The sequence below is a fragment of the Mesocricetus auratus genome, unplaced genomic scaffold, assembly GCF_017639785.1.
Source record: "Mesocricetus auratus isolate SY011 unplaced genomic scaffold, BCM_Maur_2.0 Super-Scaffold_100021, whole genome shotgun sequence".
In the NCBI taxonomy this organism is placed as follows: Eukaryota; Metazoa; Chordata; class Mammalia; order Rodentia; family Cricetidae; genus Mesocricetus; species Mesocricetus auratus.
The window spans coordinates 31,586,768-31,606,158 of NW_024429202.1; the positions used below are offsets into that span (position 1 = coordinate 31,586,768).

The 19,391-nt window shown below is 45.7% G+C and overlaps 3 protein-coding genes across 7 annotated transcripts in view; 2 read left to right on the forward strand and 1 right to left on the reverse strand.

The window, feature by feature from the left end:
* Positions 1–2,008, forward strand: part of Npas2 (neuronal PAS domain protein 2) — a 174,552-nt gene extending 172,544 nt beyond the window's left edge. For 3 of the 4 annotated variants that reach the window (XM_040729340.1, XM_040729337.1, XM_040729339.1), the window contains exon 21: positions 617–2,008. In XM_040729340.1, coding sequence (XP_040585274.1) covers positions 617–793 — 177 coding nt within the window. In that variant the 3' untranslated portion in view covers positions 794–2,008. The remainder of the gene's footprint in view (positions 1–616) is intronic. The other variant, XM_040729338.1, reaches the window with a different exon arrangement.
* Positions 2,009–6,854: 4,846 nt separating this feature from the next.
* On the forward strand, positions 6,855–10,740 carry Rpl31 (ribosomal protein L31). Its single transcript, XM_040729235.1, has 5 exons — positions 6,855–6,973; positions 7,294–7,400; positions 9,428–9,553; positions 10,324–10,436; positions 10,675–10,740. The coding sequence occupies exons 2-5, from the start codon at positions 7,294–7,296 to the stop codon at positions 10,704–10,706; spliced, it is 378 nt and encodes a 125-aa protein (XP_040585169.1). The 5' UTR covers positions 6,855–6,973; the 3' UTR covers positions 10,707–10,740.
* Positions 10,741–11,373: 633 nt separating this feature from the next.
* Tbc1d8 (TBC1 domain family member 8) overlaps positions 11,374–19,391 on the reverse strand; it is a 109,874-nt gene continuing 101,856 nt past the window's right edge. For both annotated transcript variants that reach the window (XM_040729234.1, XM_040729232.1), the window contains exons 16-20: positions 18,848–19,088; positions 18,356–18,421; positions 13,906–13,995; positions 13,190–13,287; positions 11,374–12,398 (exon numbers count right to left, since the gene is read on the reverse strand). In XM_040729234.1, the coding sequence (XP_040585168.1) occupies positions 11,943–12,398; positions 13,190–13,287; positions 13,906–13,995; positions 18,356–18,421; positions 18,848–19,088 (951 nt within the window). In that variant the 3' untranslated portion in view covers positions 11,374–11,942. The remainder of the gene's footprint in view (positions 12,399–13,189; positions 13,288–13,905; positions 13,996–18,355; positions 18,422–18,847; positions 19,089–19,391) is intronic.

Genomic DNA, 19,391 nt, shown 5'->3' on the forward strand with positions numbered 1-19,391 from the left:
CAGCCCAGCATAAGGCTAGGGATAGGTATGCTGGGAAGCCTCAAGGGTGGTGTGGGGGCACTGGGTATTGGAAAGGGATATTTATTTGTAGGCAATAGTGGAAAATGAGAATGAAACTTCTGATGTCAGGCTGACTGGTTGAAGCTTCTCCATTTCCAATCACAAAGTTTCCTTCCAGGTTCTGGAGAATGGCAGTATTTGAAGTAGTCACCAGATCAGGGACCTACTTAAGGGGCATACATGTCTGTGCAGATTCTCCCCTGCCCACAATCTATGCGGGCTTCAGACTCCATCACACACACACACACACACACACACACACACACACACACACACACACACACACAATGTATATATATCATGTGCCTCTGGTTCAGAAACCTTACCTGCAGCCTCAGTCCCAAGTCCTTTGGCCCTCCCCACCTTGAACTGACATACAAGTGTACTGTCAGAGAACTTGGCTTTTCCCTATCATGCATGCACGCATGCACACATGCATGTACCCTTGCCTGGCCAACTGATAGCATCTGCTGCAAACCCCAGGGGCTTGAAGTGACTTGAAGAGTGGAGGGCCTGGCCAGCCACACAGCCCCTTTTCTCCTTTTCTCTGCTACAGGCACCAACATCTCTGCACAGTGAGCAGCCGGACTCGCTCCTTCTCTCCACCTTCTCCCAGCAGCCGGGGACCTTGGGCTATGCAACAACGCAGCCCACACAGCCCCAGCCCCCACGCCCTTCCCGCAGGGTCAGCCGGCTGTCAGAGTCCTCAGGTCTCCAGCAGCCACCCCGATAGTGCCCTGACACTGGAGTCCAGAGGCAACCAGCTTTAACCAATGGAAGAGGTGGGGGTGGCCGTGGGAAACGGAAAGAAAGGTTTACATGGCTTTGGCAAACCCTGTATACATTTCAGAACTCCCTACGGTAGCGTGTCTGGAGTGCGGCCCTGGCAGAATGGGGAAAGAACAGGAATTCTGGCCATGATTCCCTTGCCCTGAGATTCTCGGGCATTCGCTACAGCCATACCGGACAGGAAGCAAGTGTCCTCGTATGGGCATCGTTTCCTGGTCTATCTGCAGAGGTGGTACCTCTCGCTGCCTCTGGGAGAGAGCAAGCTGGGTACTCTACCGACTGACAAAGGTCCCAAGCCCTAGCCGGCCTTCACTCTCTTGATGGTCTTTCCTTTAGAGTCAAGGACTAAGTTAGAGGTCTTTGGAGAGGGCGAATAAAGAGATTATTTTCATTATTTTTAAAAGGTTGTTTTTGTTTTAATTTGCACAGCTGCGCACAGGGGAAATAACTTAGGCACTTTCTGGTTTTGCTTCTTTTTTTTTTTTTAATAATAAGGTCTCATGGCTTCACTGGAGTCCACAATAACAAAAAGAGCCCACCATTCAGATAGCAAAGCCTGTTATTAATGAAGCTGCAGTTCAGCGCCCTTGGCCTAAGCCCCGGTGGACTGAGGCTCTTCACCACCTTGCCCTACTGGTTGTCACTTTCCTCCCTAGACAGAACACTGGGCTATTCCTGTTGACATCATTGATAGTACCTACAAAGATGGACTCAGAGCAAAGCACAATCTCACAGATATTCCAGAATTCCCTAGAGACCTCCAAGACCATGAGGAAAGAGAGTCCAAAAGCAGGGCCACCAAGCAGGCTGCACCCCCCCCGGAAATCCTGGTGAGGCCGCTGCTGCATCTTTCCATAAATCTTCCCTGACAATTCTGAAGATTGGATTTTCCTTTTCAAAATGCACTTTGCTTTTTTTTGTATGTTTTGTTATGTTGAGATGTTTCTAAAGAGAAGATTTTATGTAATTATAAGAGGAAGTGTAGTGAATTGTACAGATGTTGTAATAATGACCTATTTCTATAAAAATTGTAAGGATTATGTGTAAATTATTTTGTATCTGAGACACCAGTTCCATTCCAAAATATAAAAGTATAAAGGTTTCATTGTGTTTTTCTGTGAGTGAACATTTTGTAATAAATTAACAAGTTTGTACAACTTCCTCTGTCCCTTGTCCATCCATTCCCACATACATCGTTTTACTGGGAAACTGTTCTTTTTAATTCCAAGATGTTGAAGCTGGGCGTGGTGGCACACACCTTTAATCTCAACACTCGGGAGGCAGTGACAGGCAGATTTCTGAGTTCAAAAGTTCAGCCTAATCTACAAAGTGAATTCCAGGACAGCCAAGGCTACGCAGAGAAACCCTGACTCAAAGAAAGGGGGGAAAAAATCAAGATGTTGGAAGCTTTAGAAGTAACCTTTTCATTCAGCTTTCTGTTACTGTGATAAATGAATGGGATGATGAGCTTTACAGAAGTGGCTTCATGGTCTCAGGTCTGAGAGACTTCAGTCCATGGTCACTTGGCCCTGCTGCCTTGGGTCTGTGACAGCATAGAATATCATGAATGAGTTCATGGCAGAGCAGACCTGCTCACCTCAAGATGGTCAGGAAGCAAAGAAAAAAAAAAGGGGTCAGTGTCCCAATAAAAGGCACACCCCTGCTAACCAAAATTTATTCTGCTAGGCCCCACCTGCTAAAGGTTGTGCTATACTCAGTGGCTGAGGTTCAGGGTTTTGGCACACGGGCCTTTGGAGGGGCATTCAAGACCCAAATGCAGAATGGTGGGAACAAACAATAATTGGAATGGAGTTTCTTGAACTGCATCAGTCTGCCAGTTTCCTAAGATTAAAGCTTGTGACAAGAAAGCAATATTTCACTGGATAACAAAATGAGAACAGGGATAAGTTCCTGGGAACTTTTCAACCTTGTGAACATAGGAAACTTGCAGAAGAAACAGGGAGACATTCCCTACCAAAGCATTCATTCATTGCTTGCAGTTATACCCAATCAGGCCAGATGTGATGGACTCTCACTGCCAGCATCTAGACCAGTGATGCCAGCAAGGTAGGTGTGCCAAAGTATGTGTGAGATGTGCACACATATACACCATTGAGAGGGTAAACAGCATGTCCGAGGTCTTGATCAGCTACGGCCATCTCATTCACGAGGTTCAGCATGCTCACGTGAGTATCCTAGTGGTACTGGTGGTCTACACTGAGCGGTTCCAGGTTCTTGTTGTCTTGTTCAAGCAAACTAAAGCACACCCAAATAGAGAATTAGCAACAGTCTCCCTCAATAGCAGAGTAAATGTAGAGGATAGCTGTGAGTGAGCAGCGGGTGCCAAGCAATCTTTCCCTGGCTTACTTTGCAAAGTCTCATTCATTTTGTGGCCAGGAGGAGGGAGGAGTTGGTTGCCAAGGATGAAGCGTGGGTGGTTTTGTGTTTCCATTGATGAACTTAGGTCATGCAACCCTTTGTTCACTCAACATGTTCCTTCTCATGATGCACCTGGTTCTTTAATCATACGTGTGTCCAATCACGCATAGGCAGAGGATTGTAAATAGGCAATGTCCCCTGAAAGCTCACTCAATGGACATAGGTTGCCTCACTGCATGTGCTTTGAAAGCCAGCTCAGGCTGAGGGGGCTCACTGCCTGCACTTCTAGGACATATTCCAACATGTTTGACCACAAAGGGGGGAGCCCAAAAGGGTTGCTAGGGAGTTCCTAGGGGTTATTAGGAGTGACCAGCCACCTCGTTTGGAGAAGGTTGTACACACAGCTCCGTGCAGATGGGGGTCTCAAGTTGCTAAGCTGCCTGTGAAAACTTACTTGGGGGCCTTAGGAGCGCTCAGCATTTGGGAACCACCAAGATGATCTCTCCCTTTCCAAACATGGCGGCTACATGGAGCTATCTGTTCCTTCCAGCGCTCTACTGAGGTAGGTCTGTCTGTATGTTTGCCCTCTTCTGCAAAACGATGACGGCTTCCTCTTGATTCTCTAGCTGGGATCAATTTTGGATACCACGAGGTTGCTACAGACATGTATCAGTGTTTGCTCTATGCCTGAGGGCGGGGGTGGGGTAGGTAGTAAAAACAAAATATTTTACATCCACAGAGAGGAACATTTACTTTTTGAAAGAACTTGAAGTGAGTCCTGTTTTTAAAACACGAAGTCTGGATGGAACTCAATAACCTATTTTTTTTTAACTTAATATTGTCTAAGGTTTAGAGATCTGGTTTTTCTGGAAAAGAATTTATAGTTTAATTGTAGTCATACTTTAATTGGTGGTTATACTCCTAAGTGGAACAAGATTGTTAATGGAGCACAGTGTATTCATTACCCTAAGACTGTCTAGCTGGAAGCCATTAAGAGAGGGTGGAGTATGTTATACTCCTAATTTAATTTAGCTCTGCCTGAATTTTACACATGTTCAGAATTTGGATAAACTTTAAAAAATCTCTTATTGTGTAATATTCCACTAAATGCATGCATCATGGGAATTGTAATCACTGAGCTCTTCATTCATTAACTTTGCTCATTAAAAGGCTATTTTGCAACCACATCTTTGTTCCAGAAAAACCATGACCCTAAGTGTCAAGATTGAGTGTGACCCCAGATCACTTATTACAAACCAACTAAAATTGTAGCATATTCTGTCTCTAAAAACTAAAATGTTGCTTGTACAAACAACATGGTAAGTTGTTACTGTTGTTGGGTTTTTTGTTGGTAGTGGTGGGTTGTTGCCCCCCCCCCAGACAGGGTTTCTCTGTGTTGTTTTCCAGTCTGTCCTGGAACTCCCTCTGTAGACCAGGCTGGCCTTGAACTCACAGAGATCTGCTTGCCTCTGCTTCCCGAGTGCTGGGATTAAAGGCGTGCACCACCACCGCCCAGCTTCCTGATATTCTTTTTTTTTTTTTTTTTTTTTTTGGTTTTTCGAGACAGGGTCTCTCTGTGGCTTTGGAGGCTGTCCTGGAACTCGCTCTGTAGACCAGACTGGTCTGGAACTCATAGAGATCCACCTGCCTCTGCCTCCCGAGTGCTGGGATTAAAGGCGTGCGCCACCAACGCCCGGCTCCTGATATTCTTTTTTTTTCTTCTCGAGACAGGGTTTCTCTGTGGCTTTGGAGGTTGTCCTGGAACTCGCTTGGTAGTTCAGGCTGGTCTCAAACTCACAGAGATCCGCCTGCCTCTGCCTCCCGAGTGCTGGGATTAAAGGCGTGCGCCACCAACGCCCGGCTCCTGATATTCTTTTACAAAAAAATAATATGAATTCAAGATTAAAATCTGGTGCTTAAAGTGAAACTAGGAGTGGTGTCGGGTAATTGTGCTATTTCAGTTCCTGTCATGGTTCATTCTGTGGGGACACAGCTGAAAGTGTACACAGCCATGCAATGCTCAGTGACTGCAGTCACCGATGGAAAGCATGGTACACACCCACCACACAGCTTAGGTTTGTAATAGACTAAAGCACATATGTATGTACACACTACCGCATTTTCACAACCATGAAGATGGTCAGTGACATGTCTCTAAGAATGTCTGCTGCTAATAAGAGACACACACAAGTCACATTGATTTTGCCTATCTCATAGAGCATACGTTGTGTGATAATTTACCTTTCTAATGCAATTCTTATCCAATATTGTCTTTCTCCTAAACTGCCATCTCGCGTAAAGTTACTCGTGAACCACTGATTTTTCATTTCAAATGCCTTTCTTTCTTGGTTCACTATGTGATGACTTGCTCAAGACTCCATCTCTGTTGTATCATAGCAACATCCTCCTCACCAATCTCCCAGGCCCCATCCTTTTGGACCCTTTCTCATCGCCAGGCTCCTTTCCATTTTTGTAGTGGAGAAGTGTTAGTGCTATTAAGTTCAGAGCCTGCATGTCAGCAAATGTTCTATCACTGAACGACATCCCCAAAGTAATAGTTTCATATTCCCTTCAACCCCCCCTTTTCCCTCTCACTCTCTCAGTCTTTACTCCCCCCTCCCCCCTTCTCCCCTACCGTTGGATCAGGTCTCAATGTGTAGCCAAGGTTGGCCTGTGTAGCCTACGCCTCAATTCGCTATCCTCCTGCCCCACCCCGAGTGCATCACTCTTGACTTCCTTTTAGAAATGTTTTTTTGAGTGGCTCTGCTTAGGAGACTGCATTGGAATTTCCTGCAGCTCAGCCCAGCATTTCTGTACCAACCCGAATTCCCATCGAATCCGTTAGTGGTTTGCACCCCACAAAGAACTGGAACAGAGCCCGTCCACGACTTTCCTCCTAGCCCCAAGGTGAAGTCTTCAGATACTGTGAGGTAAGTTTAGCCCACTCTCACTACTCCTGCCCATCCTACCCCTCAGGCAGACCTCAAACTCGCTTGTAGTCAATGATGACCTTGAACTCCTGATCTCCTGACTCAACCTACAAAGTTCTGGGATCACAGGCATGCACCACCACACTTGGCTGAGGACATTTCTTTGTGAGATCCGAGAGAGCGCGTGCGCGTCCACCCCCAAGTTCTGCCTTTGGGGAATCTGTGTGTACAGCATCCCTTAGCCAAAGTTTCTGGCTGAGACGTCTCTGCCTGCCTGTCTTTTTTGTCTGTGAGATTCTGAAGCGTGCCATCGCTGAAATCCCAATGGATAGGCTGTTCGGACTTGTTTGGATTCGGGAATGTTTCCAAACGGAAGTGCCTTGCATTTACCTGGACCTTTCCGACTTAGAAAACCTCTTTGGTTATGGTCTCAGTCATACCTGGGACGTTCTGCAAGCACATCACCTAGCAGATTCAATAAGTTTAGATGAAATGAGTGAGTGAACCCGAAAAACAGAAGAGCGTCTTCCTTCCTGACCCGGCTTTCCGAGGGTTCAGATTTAAATCCCACCCAGAACGGACAGCACGCGTTTACTGTAGACGCTCAGAAGACTGGCAGCCTCGACCCCGCCCCGGCCCCGCCCCATGCCGCTCGCCCCGCCCCCGACGCGCCGCCTTTACGTCACAGCCTACCCTCCCATCTTCCCTCGCCCCACTTCCTCCTCCCCGCCTCCCGACCCGGAAGTTCTAGTTGTGACCCGGCTTTCCTTCCCACAATCCCTCACGCCCTTCCTTTCCAACTTGGGCCCGGCAGAGTGAGTATGGCGGCGGGGTCCTGGCTCTAAAATCCAGCTCCATCCTCCCTAGGCGCGGGGCAGGCCGGCTTGGGGGGATTTGTTCCGAGGTGACCGGAGACTCGGCGGTCCGGGGCGGTAAGGCCTGCGCTGGCCGAAGGCTCTGGGGCCGAAGGAGGACCGTGGCGGGGCTCCGCTCGGAGCCGCAGAACCCGGGTTCCGGGGTCGGGAGTGCTTGGATCGGCGGGGTTGGCTTTGGACAGCCCCGGCTGGATTTGAGTGCGGGGGTCAGCTCGGGCTTTCCCCACTGCTTAGAGCCTCCCTGTCGCCCGCCTTTCTAGATGGCTCCCGCAAAGAAGGGTGGCGAGAAGAAGAAGGGCCGTTCTGCCATCAATGAGGTGGTGACCCGGGAGTACACCATCAACATCCACAAGCGCATCCATGGCGTGTGAGTATTTGGCGGGCGGCGAGCCCCTTCCGGGCTCTGGCTGTCACTGTCGAGCCCTGCCTAACGGCTTACAGGCGGGTGCCCTGGGAAGCACGCGGCTTCGGTCCTGCTTGGCGTCTGGTCCTTTGCGGGTGGGCAGGGTTTGGAGTGTACGGGGCCGGTTAGCAACTGGAAACGGGAGGTTGTGTTTGCACTTTCGGGATTAGTGGACCTTGGAAAGCTTGGTTGTGAGTTTCTGTAATCTGGACGCCTGAAAGCAAGATTCTGGAGAGAAACCTTAGCTAACATCTCTGGGTTGTAAGAAATGAGCCAGTTGCGAATTGCTGAGCTCCAAGCCAAAACAGATTGGTACTAATACGGTCGAGTTGTTGTGCTGGAACTGGAGATGCCGAGGGAGAGAGGCACGTAGGTTTCCCGAGTTACAGCGCAGTGCGTGGTGAAGACCCACGGCGATTCTGAATTTATAATAAAGAGACGGTTAACAGAGGGATGCACCCCCTGGTTTATGTACATACTTTAGATGCCAGCGCGTAGAGCAGGGTTTCTTGGACTAGGCTGTTCAGTCTCTTGGTGACAGATCTTGCCGGGTCGAAGTGTAGTCGGCATTTCTGTGTTGTCCTGCTGTGTGAGTGCTGCTGTGACCAGCCTCATTGCGTCCCTCTGGTTGAGGCCCATTGAGCACTGCAGGGTGCTGCACATACAGGTGAGAAAGTTGGGACCCTGCCGCCATACTAAGAATACCTAGGCGGGGGAGGTAGGCTTTTTGGGTTTTTTTGTTTTTCGAGATAGGGTTTCTCTATTGTTTTGGAGGCTGTCCTGGAACTCACTCTGTAGACCAGGCTAGCCTCGAACTCACAGAGATCTGCCTGCCTCTACCTCCCAAGTGCTGGGATTAAAGGCGTGTGCCACCAACGCCAGGCTAGGTGTTTTGTTTTTTTAAGCGCCCTGTGTGTTGGGGAGTAGTGAAAAGGTTGCTCTTTAAAAGCCTTGACTAGAACGTTGTAGAAGTGAGCATAGGGTTTGGTGGGCATGCTTTTCAGGCCTGTGTACTTTGTTGCAAAGGCCCTACGGGCAGATCTCCAGCCTCCTTCATCCTTCGGTAATAATATCCTGGTCCCCCTTATTTTCCAAACTGAACGTGCTCCCTGCTGTTTTCCTCTTGTTTCATTGGTAATTGCTCCAGGGTGACTGATTAAGTGGTGACAGCAGCATCTTGTTTCCATTCCCTGATCACAAAACTGAAATTGCTCATGCTCCATCTCTTCCTGGTGTGTCCTTGATACTTGTAATTGATATCACCTGATGGGTTACTTTCGTGAGCTGGGTCCGTTAGACTAGCTGCTTTTATTTTTTACCTCCTTTTCCCTGATAGATTGTGAAGTGGGCTTATTTGGGCTACACACACAGTCTGATAATGAGTAGAGTGGAGAAAGCAGTCTGTCTCGCTTAGGTTGACCTTGGCTGACTGAAGGGGCTGGACACCACTGGGCTTTTGGATTTGAAGTCGAGGTCTTCCTGCCCAGCTTCTGATGTTGTGGTTATTGGCATGCACCATCGCCATGCACTAGAGAATTAGGGATTTATTTACTTTATAAAGACAGGGAGAGGCTCACACTGAAAGCATAAAATCTGGGTAAATGGCTCACTTGGTTCCACAGAATGTTGCCTTCCTCTCTACTTGTTTTGCATGCGTGTTTGTGTGTGTGCTTCATATAGATGCCGGGAACCAAATGTGAGTCCTCTGCAGGTGCAAGTATTCTAAACCACAGAGCCATCTCTCCAGGCCGCAGCATTTCAGGGCTTCTGTGAAAGTAGACCATGTTTGTGAATAAGTTGGGAAAGCATGGTATCTTGTGCTTGGATGGTGGGATACTTGGTATTTATTTTGACATCTTGTTCCAAGTACTGATGCATGTTGCTGGACATTATTTTTATGCTTGTAAGGAGGGTGCTTCTGCCTAGTTTCTGAGGGCATGCCATCTATTAGGGGTAATTTGCTTTTCTTCGATCCTTGTCTTGCACCTCAGGGGCTTCAAGAAGCGTGCTCCTCGGGCACTCAAAGAAATCCGGAAATTTGCCATGAAAGAGATGGGAACTCCAGATGTGCGCATTGATACCAGGCTCAATAAAGCAGTCTGGGCCAAAGGAATAAGGTACTGGAGCTATTGTTACAGTGTTCCTTCTACACAGTCCATGTGACAATTTAGGTAGTTGGGTTACCAAATGTGGAGTATAAAGATACTAGCACAAACTCTAAGTTAGTGTCCTTTGTTGTAAGGGAGAAGTGTTAGAGCTTGATGAGATCTGGGGAGAGACTGGGACCTAGAAGAGTTCCACTGGGAGTGTGAGAAACTCAGAAAGCAGTGTTTCTGAGCCTGGGGTGCTGACCAGCCCTAGGGGAGGCATCTTTCTGCTTCCCAGAAGGGTTGATTTGTGTCTTGTAGTGTAACATGAGAGGGTTCTCACAGGTTTATCTAACTTGACTGTACATATTTTAAAGTAGGGCTGTGGTTTAGGGGTATATTAGGTTATCCAGCAGGAAACCACCCAGTATCTGCTTGAGAGGTAAGGGGAGTGGTATCCCAAGGGTGTGGAGAAGCCTTATTTGTAGTAACTTGGAAACTTCTAGCTCATCCTGAGAGGATAAGGGAAGGAGATACATCGATTACAGTGTTTCTGTAGGGGCCTCTGTGTCTTTTATTTGAATTCATGCTTATTTCTGTTGGTGACCACCTTGATGTATCCTAACAAGCATGCATTGTGAGGTGGCAGCTTGTTGCTCATTCACCTGGGCATATTTCTGAGGCCAGATAAAAGCTTGTTCATTAGAGCACTGGAATCAGGAATGGATGTGTGAATGCCACTGGTAGCTGGTTTCTGACAGGAATCATTGACCTTAGCAACACATTTATATTCTTATTAGGAATGTTCCATACCGTATCCGTGTACGATTGTCCAGAAAACGTAACGAGGATGAGGACTCACCAAACAAGTTGTACACATTGGTAACCTACGTGCCTGTTACCACATTCAAAAGTAAGTTTCTTGCTGTTCGACAAAGATGTTGAAATTATAGCAGAAAAAAATTGTTCGTCAAATGTTGTATGTCTTTTCAGTGAAGAGATGAGTGACAGGCAAAATGAGACCTTTAAAATGTGTTGATGTGGGGGGAGTGCAAAATAGAAGAGGTTCCTGACATTAGAGTGTTGTGCAGGTGCTCTAAAGAGATGGGGTCATGTGCCGATGTTGACTTGCTGTCGCTTCTTCCTTCCAGATCTACAGACAGTCAATGTGGATGAGAACTAACCTGCTGAATGTCAAATAAAGTTGGAGAACTGCCTTCAGGGTTTGGTTTTCCTTTTTGTCTGCCCCACCGGTGGAATGTTTGGTACTGTTTAGGATAGGATCTAAGGGGTATTGTTGGGAGTTGTTTAAGAACTGCTGCTCTGGGTATGTACTTTCCATAGGAATCATTGTGTTGGAATTGTGGGTTTTGGTTTTTCAAGACAGGGTTTCTGTTTCTCTGGGCAGCCCTGACTGGCCTAGAGTGTGCTCTTTGTAGACCAGGCTGGCCTGGAACGCACAGATCCGTGGATCTCTACCCCCCAAGAGCTGAAATTAGTGGTGTGCACTGCCATGCCTGGCTTGTGGCTTTAAGAAGCTATATATAGTGTTAGGTCTCAGTTTAGTTCCAGGTATATGTGAGCCTAAGACTGAGGTTATAACTGTCACATGATACTGAACATTTGTGTTGCTTGGGTCCTGGAAATTGAACTTGGGTTGTCAGCCTTGGCCTTCTAGTTGTCTTTGCCAACAAGTCCATTCTCTTCTCTATACTCTTAGGAAAGTGATTTGTTCTTCAGACAGCTTCTCTGGGACAGCTCTGTAGACCAGGCTGGTCTAGAATGCAGCAGAGATACACCTGCCTCCCGAGTACTGTTGTTTTCTGGGAGTTTTATTTTTTAAAAGTCAGTACAAAAAGAAAGATTTTTATTAAAAACCTTGGGGTCCAACATTGAAAGCATGGTTTGTACATGTTTTTGGAAGGACATACAAAGAGAATACAACGAAATATATTAAAATGGTTTCAATTACCAGCATTGAAACAAAATTAGTGCAAAAAAAGCCAAATACAATTGTGCAGACAATAGTTCTGGGATCTTAGAGGTGAGCTTGTTTCTTGAGCTCTCCTGTTACCAGTGGAAAATGAGCCTGGGGTTGATGGTCTCTTATTTGCTATAACATTTTTTTTTGTCCCATCAAAGAGTAAACTCATACATACCAGGATCACAGCAAAAACACTGGTTTCAGCGAAGTTGATAGTCACAGTGTAAAGGGCATTCCACCTCTGACTGTCCTCTTAAGAATAAATAGAACTATGAGAGTTGCAGCAATTCCCCTGGCCTTGGGTCTGAGGTTGTTTATGTACAGATGCAGCTCACAACAGAGTTCCCTGGTTTTAGACTGAAATCTGGACAGTGACAACAGTCCAGGCCATGCTTTGGTGTGGTAGGCTTCAGTGTGTTCCCAGCAAACTCCTAGCTACAGGTTATTCAGCTTCAGTTCAGGCTGTGGCGAGTGGCTCATGTCCAAAGCTTTTAGACTGTACTGGTTGAGCTTGGCATTTTCAAGTTTGGATTTAATGTTGAGTGGCTTTTCAAAAAAGTTTACCAGTGACTGCTCAGTGAGAAGCGAGGCCAGGATATGTTCCAGGGAGACAGTCCAGTCCCCTTCATCTGCCTCAGGAAAGGCCCTGGGGTCCTGGGGAGTCTTCCCAGTCTCGGCAAAAACGGAGTCCTGTTCAGGAGAGGGAGCCGAGGCCTGCAGCTCCTCACCACATTCCTGGGAGCAGCTTCCTGAGCTGCTGCTTCGCTGGCCCACTTCTCCTATCTGCAGCAGCAGAGTGGTTACTGTGGCAATGGCTTGGTACAGGTCGTTTTCCTCCGGATCTTCGTGGAACATACTGTACAAAGTTTTACAGAACTGGATAAATTCTCTCTAGAATTTAAAAAAAAGCAGTTAGTTTTCGTGTGAGAGAAGCTCACTGTTTTAAAACTGTCCTGCAACTTGTTATTTTCCTACCTCACCAACACTGTCCACTGGTCATCTGCTAGTTCCTGGTTCCATAATATATGAAAAGCCAGGTTGTGTTGCTTGTGAGAGCTTGGGGTACATATGCAGTCCTTGTTCCAGCGTGTCTTCCCCAATATCCAGAGCTACACTTGGTTTTTATTGGAAAAACAGCCTGTGCTGCATACCTTTAAACCCAGTGCTACAGGCAGGTGGAGGTCAAGGCAAGCTGGGGCTACAAAAAATTGCCATAACTTTCAATGATTTGGATGAAACCCACAGTTTTACGAGGGCAAAAGTAAGGTGTCTGCCATAACTTGTTTACTTTGTATTGAGTATTGTGGAGGGGTATTGAGTAGAGTAGGTAAATAGAAAGTTTAACATCCATGTAAAACTGGGAGAACCAAAGACTGCCTACTTAGCCTGAGAGACTTGAAGGAAGTAAGGTAGAGGACACCCATTGGCCTTCATGCCCATCTACTCATGCTTTGAAAAACAGGCGTAAAGCCGCTCAGCACAAGGTTCCTAACTTTAAAGTCTACATTTCTCACACATTAAACCTGCCGTTACATAGCACCTACCCCTTTTCTGGGTAGTATGGGAGAGTTGAACATCATTTTGCAGCCTCCTGTGTTGAAGAGGTGACTGCTCTATGAAGTCTGTGCACCCAAGCTGCCAAAATGGTTTGCTTCTTTTTTTCCCCCAAAAGAAGTCCTTACCTGACTCATTTTGGGCAACTCTTTCTCCGTTTTATCCTTTTCTTTGGCTAAATCCTTAATCATCTGTTTCAATTGTTTCTGATAATCAGCTGTGTCACCTTGACAGAGGGAAAAACAGTTTAAATACTATGAAAATAAAATTGGGATAGTGAGGAACGGGGTCCCACTAAGCAAATTTCATAAAGCCCTAAAGGAAGGGATTCCTGTCAAGAGCTAGTGGCATCTTACCTTGCCAGGGGACTTGTGGTGGTGACCTGACCCTTTATAAGGTAGAAGAGGGGCTGACTCGCAGAAGACTGCATCTTCCTGAGCAGGAAGACCTTGGCAGTTCTTACTCTTATCTAAGTGTTTCCTTAATACCTATTTTTTTGGACTGGAGAGATGGCTCAGAGGTTAAGAGCACTGACTGCTCTTCCAGAGGTCCTGAGTTCAATTTCCAGCAACCACATGGTGGCTCACAGCCATCTATAATGAAATCTGGTGTCCTCTTCTGCATGGAGGCAGGATGTTATATTCATAATAAATCCTTTAAAATATACCTATTTATCTTGGGTCTAGTAGACTCATTTAAACCCTGCCTTCAAAGAACCCTAGAAAAATGAAAGCAGCAGAAGGGACTCTGGACAGGGCAGTCCAGCAACACTGGCCATGGATTGAGTGGTAATATGAGGGAGGGGACAGGCTGCTAGAAGCCGATAGTGAGAACAGATACTTGCCATTGGGTTTACCCAGTACCAGGGGTCGTGATGTTGACAACAGAGGATTCTTCAATGGGGACTGGCTGTCTCTGTCATTTTCAGTGAGTGCTTAAAAGAAAAATATTTATGTAGACGTTATATGCAGACTGCTGATTTTAACCTGAAAAACGCAAACCCTTCTGATACTATAAAGAAGTTGACAATTGACTTAATCAGTACATAATTGATATATTTAGCTACTGTAAGTGGGGAGGGTGTTGAGAGGTCTTTACTGTAGGCTCCTACATAATGTAGGTTTTTAAGTAGTGTTGCCTTCCAAGGACCATACTGACATTTGGGTGGGGGTCGTTTCGTAGCTCTGGCTGTCCTGTGAACTCCTTTGTAGACTCAGATCCTTCTGCCTCCTGAATGCTGGGGGTTTTGTTTTTGTTTTTTTAAGTATACTTTAAAAAACCAGAAGTTCCACACATAGCTAGTTGAAAAACAATCTGGTGTTTACCAAAAATTTCTCTAAATGGTGGTTTATGCCTTTAATCCCAGCTGAAAATGCAAATTCATAGGAACTTCTGATGCCAAACTGATAGAAACAGCAACTACAGAAGCACAGTAGACTCATTTGGCCAGGACTGATGCTACAACATGTACCAACTGCACACAATTATCAGCAGACAATAGTGGCACACAGCATATCCATTTAAAACACCTGGAATAGGTTTCAGGAACATGGGATGGTCCAGGGCAAGGGGTTTCTTTTTAGGGTGATGGGTGATTATAGAGTCATTGCGTTGGACTTAAGGTTGACAAAAGTGTTTGTAAAAGACTGGAACCTAGGATAAAAGATGTGATTTAAGAAACTTCCACAAGATGGCCCCAAACAACTATTTGGGATGGTAACTCAATTGGCCTAAAATTTTAGGCAGTGGTACCTGAGTCCACTCAAGGATAGGAAACTTATGGAGCCTGACTGGTTGGGAAGAGAAAGTACATAGAATAGTGAAGAGCCTGTCCCAAGGAGAACTGAATGCACAGCCACTAGGAAAATGTCCTGGAAGACCCAGTACATGTAACTGTAATGGTAGAGAACTGTGCTGAAGAACACTCAAGGAACGTGGCCTTGTTTTTATATTTCCGTATATGTGAGTTTATTATGTAAGCTTATGGTTCTACACTAAATGGATGGAAGCATTTCTACAAAGGGGTTTCACTTGGTTATTTGAACCTTGCCATTCCAGACTTAGTATGATAACCTTGTCACCTCTGACACAATGAATAGGAAAATTCACAAAGATGGTGACAAAATAACTTGGGGAATGGGTGACATACCAAAAGAGTTGGCTCCAGCACAGCTAGGACTGCAGCTCCCCAGTGCCTCACCTAAATGTAAGCTAGGTGGCCCTGGGCCCGCCCAACTAGCTTTGCAGTGTATGACTTTGATTTGCCCCATTCACTGGAGGAGTGACTATTGCACCAAAGCCAGCAACTCAGTGTACTGTTGTGGCAAGTCCTGAAGTATAGACAGCTCTGATGGGTACCAGACACTTGTCTAGTACAGGCTCAACACCAGCATGTTTTTATGTGTCAACTTCACAGTCTGGGATCACCTGGGAAGTGTGTCTCCATGAGGAATAGTCTGGATTGAGCTGGCTGGTGAACATACCTGTGAGTGGGAAAGTGAACGGAGCCTCAGCTTGTGGATAAGGTGTTATAGGTCTGGGTTCTGTCACCACACAGTGATGACCTGTCTGTTTTCACACCCCCCCACCCCCCCAAAAAAAACGGTTTCTCTGTGTGGCCCTGGCTGTTCTGGAACTCAGATCTGCCTCCCAAGGATAAAAGCATTTGCTGCCACTGCCTGGCTTCAGTTTTTTTTTTTTTCCAGACAGGGTTTCTCTGTATTGTTTTGGAGACTGTCTTGGAACTCGCTTTGTAGACCAGGCTGGCCTCAAACTCAGAGATCCATCTGCCTCCTGAGTGCTGGGATTAAAGGCGTGCGCCACCAACGCCCAGCTTCAGTTTATTTTTTGAAAAGTTAAATTTTTACTCATTCTCTGTCATACTTTGATGTACTTTTATGCATTTTTTGGCATTGCTTGACCACTTTCCCCCCCTTTTTTGCCTCTCCCTTTCAAAGTATGCTGTATTTTTAATAGTTTTTTTTTTTTAGTTCAATGTAAGAAACCTCATGCTTTTACTTTTCGTTAGTTCATTTTGTTTTTTAACTTGCTCCTTATTTAGGTTAAGTTGTTTTCCCTCCCTGGTGCATGAGCTGGCTTTTTGGAGCCCATCCCTATGGTGGGATGCTTTGCTCAGCCTTGTTGCAGGGGGTGGGGCTTGGTCCTGCCTCAACTTGATTGTGCCAGGCTTTGTTGACTCCCCCTGTGAGGCCTTACCCTCTTCTGAGGAGGGAAGGGGAACTGTGGTTGGTATGTGAAATGAATAGGAAATTTTAAAAACTTTTTTCCTGACCTCTTGACTATTTTCTTCCCCTCAGTAACAGCTTCCTTGTCTCCACCTGTGTTTTCCTTGCTTATTGAACTGCTTTTCTTCCATTTTTCACTGTATTCCCACTTTATCCTAAATAATCTGATTTCCTAGCAATTAACAGTATTCCCATTTTCTATTCTATCGCCATCAATGATACTAATCAGGTAATGCATGGTCATTACACACTAATCCTATTTAGAAAGGGTCTCACAAGGTCCTCCCCCTTCCTGAGGCCCAGTAGGCAGTAAATGGTTACTGGGGGAGGAAGAAACATTTTCTTCATAGTCAGGTGTCTGCTAGTGCAGATAACCTGAGCCATGCTCACTGAGTCATCAGGAGTGGGACGGTCTTACATTGTCAAATACATTATACACATGTATAGAAATCCTAATGAAACCAGTCATGTATATGCTACTAAAGATATAAAGTATTAAGTTCTAAATGCTTCATAAAATGGTCATTTACTTCAGACAGTTCAATCAGGGATCTGAAAAAAGTTGGTAACCAAGGAAAGAGCAATGTGGTTGAAAAAAAACAAGGAAATGTTTAAAAAGGAGCTAAGCAAAGAGCTTGTCATGCAAGCATAAGAACTCATGTGGAAGCTGTGTGTGCTGGTCCACATCTGTAGTCTCAGGGTTCCTATGGGGAGATGCATGCAGACAAGAGTCTCTGGAAGCTGCACACCAGCCAGCCTGATAGTACGAAGCTGCAAACAACAGAGACCCCTTTGAAAACAAGGTGAGGGGTAAGACTGGACACTCAAGATTCTCGTGACTTGTGTGTGCCTGTGCCCACAAGCACATATGCATACACAGGTTTTTAAAAATGTTACCCACCACAACAGAAAATGTGGCTAGGAAGAAATACCAGGGATGGAGGGGAAACTACATTCAAATAATAAAAGGTTTAAAAGGCATGACCATGGGCTGGAGAGATGACTACTCTTCAGGAAGACTTGGGTTCTGCTCTCAGTACCCACATGGCAGCTTACAACCGCCTATAACTCCAGTCCCAAAAGATCTGAGTCCCTCCTGGCCTCAAGCACCAGGCATGCACATGATAGACACATGTGGACAAAACACCCACTTCAAAGACAAGAGTGACTATTACAACTCATGATCAGAGTGACCAAAACCTAAGGATCTACAAAAGCAAGATAAAAAGAATAGAATCTACTCACATTTAAATTACAGCAGAAAATTTATTAAATCTAAAGAAAGGGTATTCAGACCTAATAGGCATTTAGAATTCAAAAGTTAAGACCAGGAAAGAGCTGTCTGTGTTCAGTCAAAATGTCAAGTTAGGTCAAGAAATATTAAAATCTGAAAGGAAAACCCTTCACTCTACAAAGACAGAACCTCTTTTCTGCAACTCTAAGGAGCCAGGAAAAATGGGACAATAGAATTAAAAGTGTCTGTTGCCAGTGGTTGTGCACACCTTTAATCCCAGCACTCAGCAGGCAGAGGCAGGCGGATCTCTTGAGTTCGAGGCCCGGCTGGACCGACAGCCTCCAAAACAATACAGAGAAACCCTGTCTCGTAAAACAAAGTGTCTATGTTACTGAAGCCACATTTCAATGCAGTCTCCATCAATGTTTCAAAGATGATACATCACAATATCTGATCTCAAATTTGTTACATAGCCATATTGTCAAAAATAGCATGATAGTGGGAGGGGATAATGACCCACCCATTTAATCCAAGCACTTGGGAGGCAGTGACAGACGTATCTCAGACCAAGGCCAGCCTGGTCTACAGAACAAGTTCCAGGACGGCCAAGGCTACTCAAAAGCCAAACAAAAAAACCTTGACAGGATAACTAACAAAAACATACAAAACTATATCAAACCAAACTTCAACAAATGGTGCCCAGAAAACTGAATATCCACATGGAAAAAAGGGGAAACTAAATTTAACAAGAACTGGTCACTGTCCTGCAAAAAGCTGGCCTTATGTTGAAGCAGACCCCAAATTGACTTTCTTACCTGGTGGGATATGAAGCCTATATAGCAACTTAATCTTCTCATTCATTTCTCCATTGTACATAATGTCTGCAAATTCAAAGGGAAACCAGGTACAAATGAATTGTTAGTCATGGCTCAAGCTCAGAGTAAGGCCAATGCTTGTTGCTCCTAGTACCTTCAACCCAAATGCACCCCATACTAGAAATGACAGAACTGCAGGATAACCTGAAGACTGGTGCTTTTCAAAGAGTTTGCTTTTATGCACAGCAAACCATGGCCACACCAAAGAGAACAGGTCAGTGACTTTAAATATGGAGAGCCAAATCCCTCTACTCCCTGAAGGACATGTAAGGGTGACCCTAGCAGGAGCCTGCAGAGCAGAATTTTAAAATCATGGGATGATGTTAAGCAGACTAATTATAAGCACATTGTATGGATCTGCCTAGCAGCAATCCACCTCAGCTGTTCACAGATAAATGCCAAATCTTACAGTGAAGACCTAACAAGTCTTACCTAGACAGCTTACGAAGGCTTTGAACTCCATGAGCTGGTCCATGTTGTCATCCAGGAGCCTGAATGTCCTCTCAGCAAGGATCTCTGTATGAACCCCACAGGTCCATGGTGATACCAACTGGAACAGGTGTGCAAATTGCCGGGCATCAATGCGGTACTGCTCAGCATAGGGCCTGCTGGGATCATGGCGCAGGGCCATGGGCCTGGGGTGCTCCCAGTAACAGCTCATCATGTGTGCTCTCTTAAAGGATGAGGAGAAATAAGGCTGTTACACAGGACCATTAGTGCCTTGAGAAGTTGTGCACTTGAAAAGTTGTGCTGTCATGGTTATTTTGTCTCAGAAAGTGCTGCTTGAGTGACCAGACAGGTGAGAAAGCTGTCACCACCTCACCCAAAGTCAGCAAAACCTGGAGTGAAGACAAACATCCCTCAACGGGAGGATGGCTAACTTAATTGCTATGTGGAGGTGTTTCCTTGTTATCCTTGCCCATGTGAATATAGATTTTTGATTTCATTACAAAACATTTACAATTTTTTATTAAAA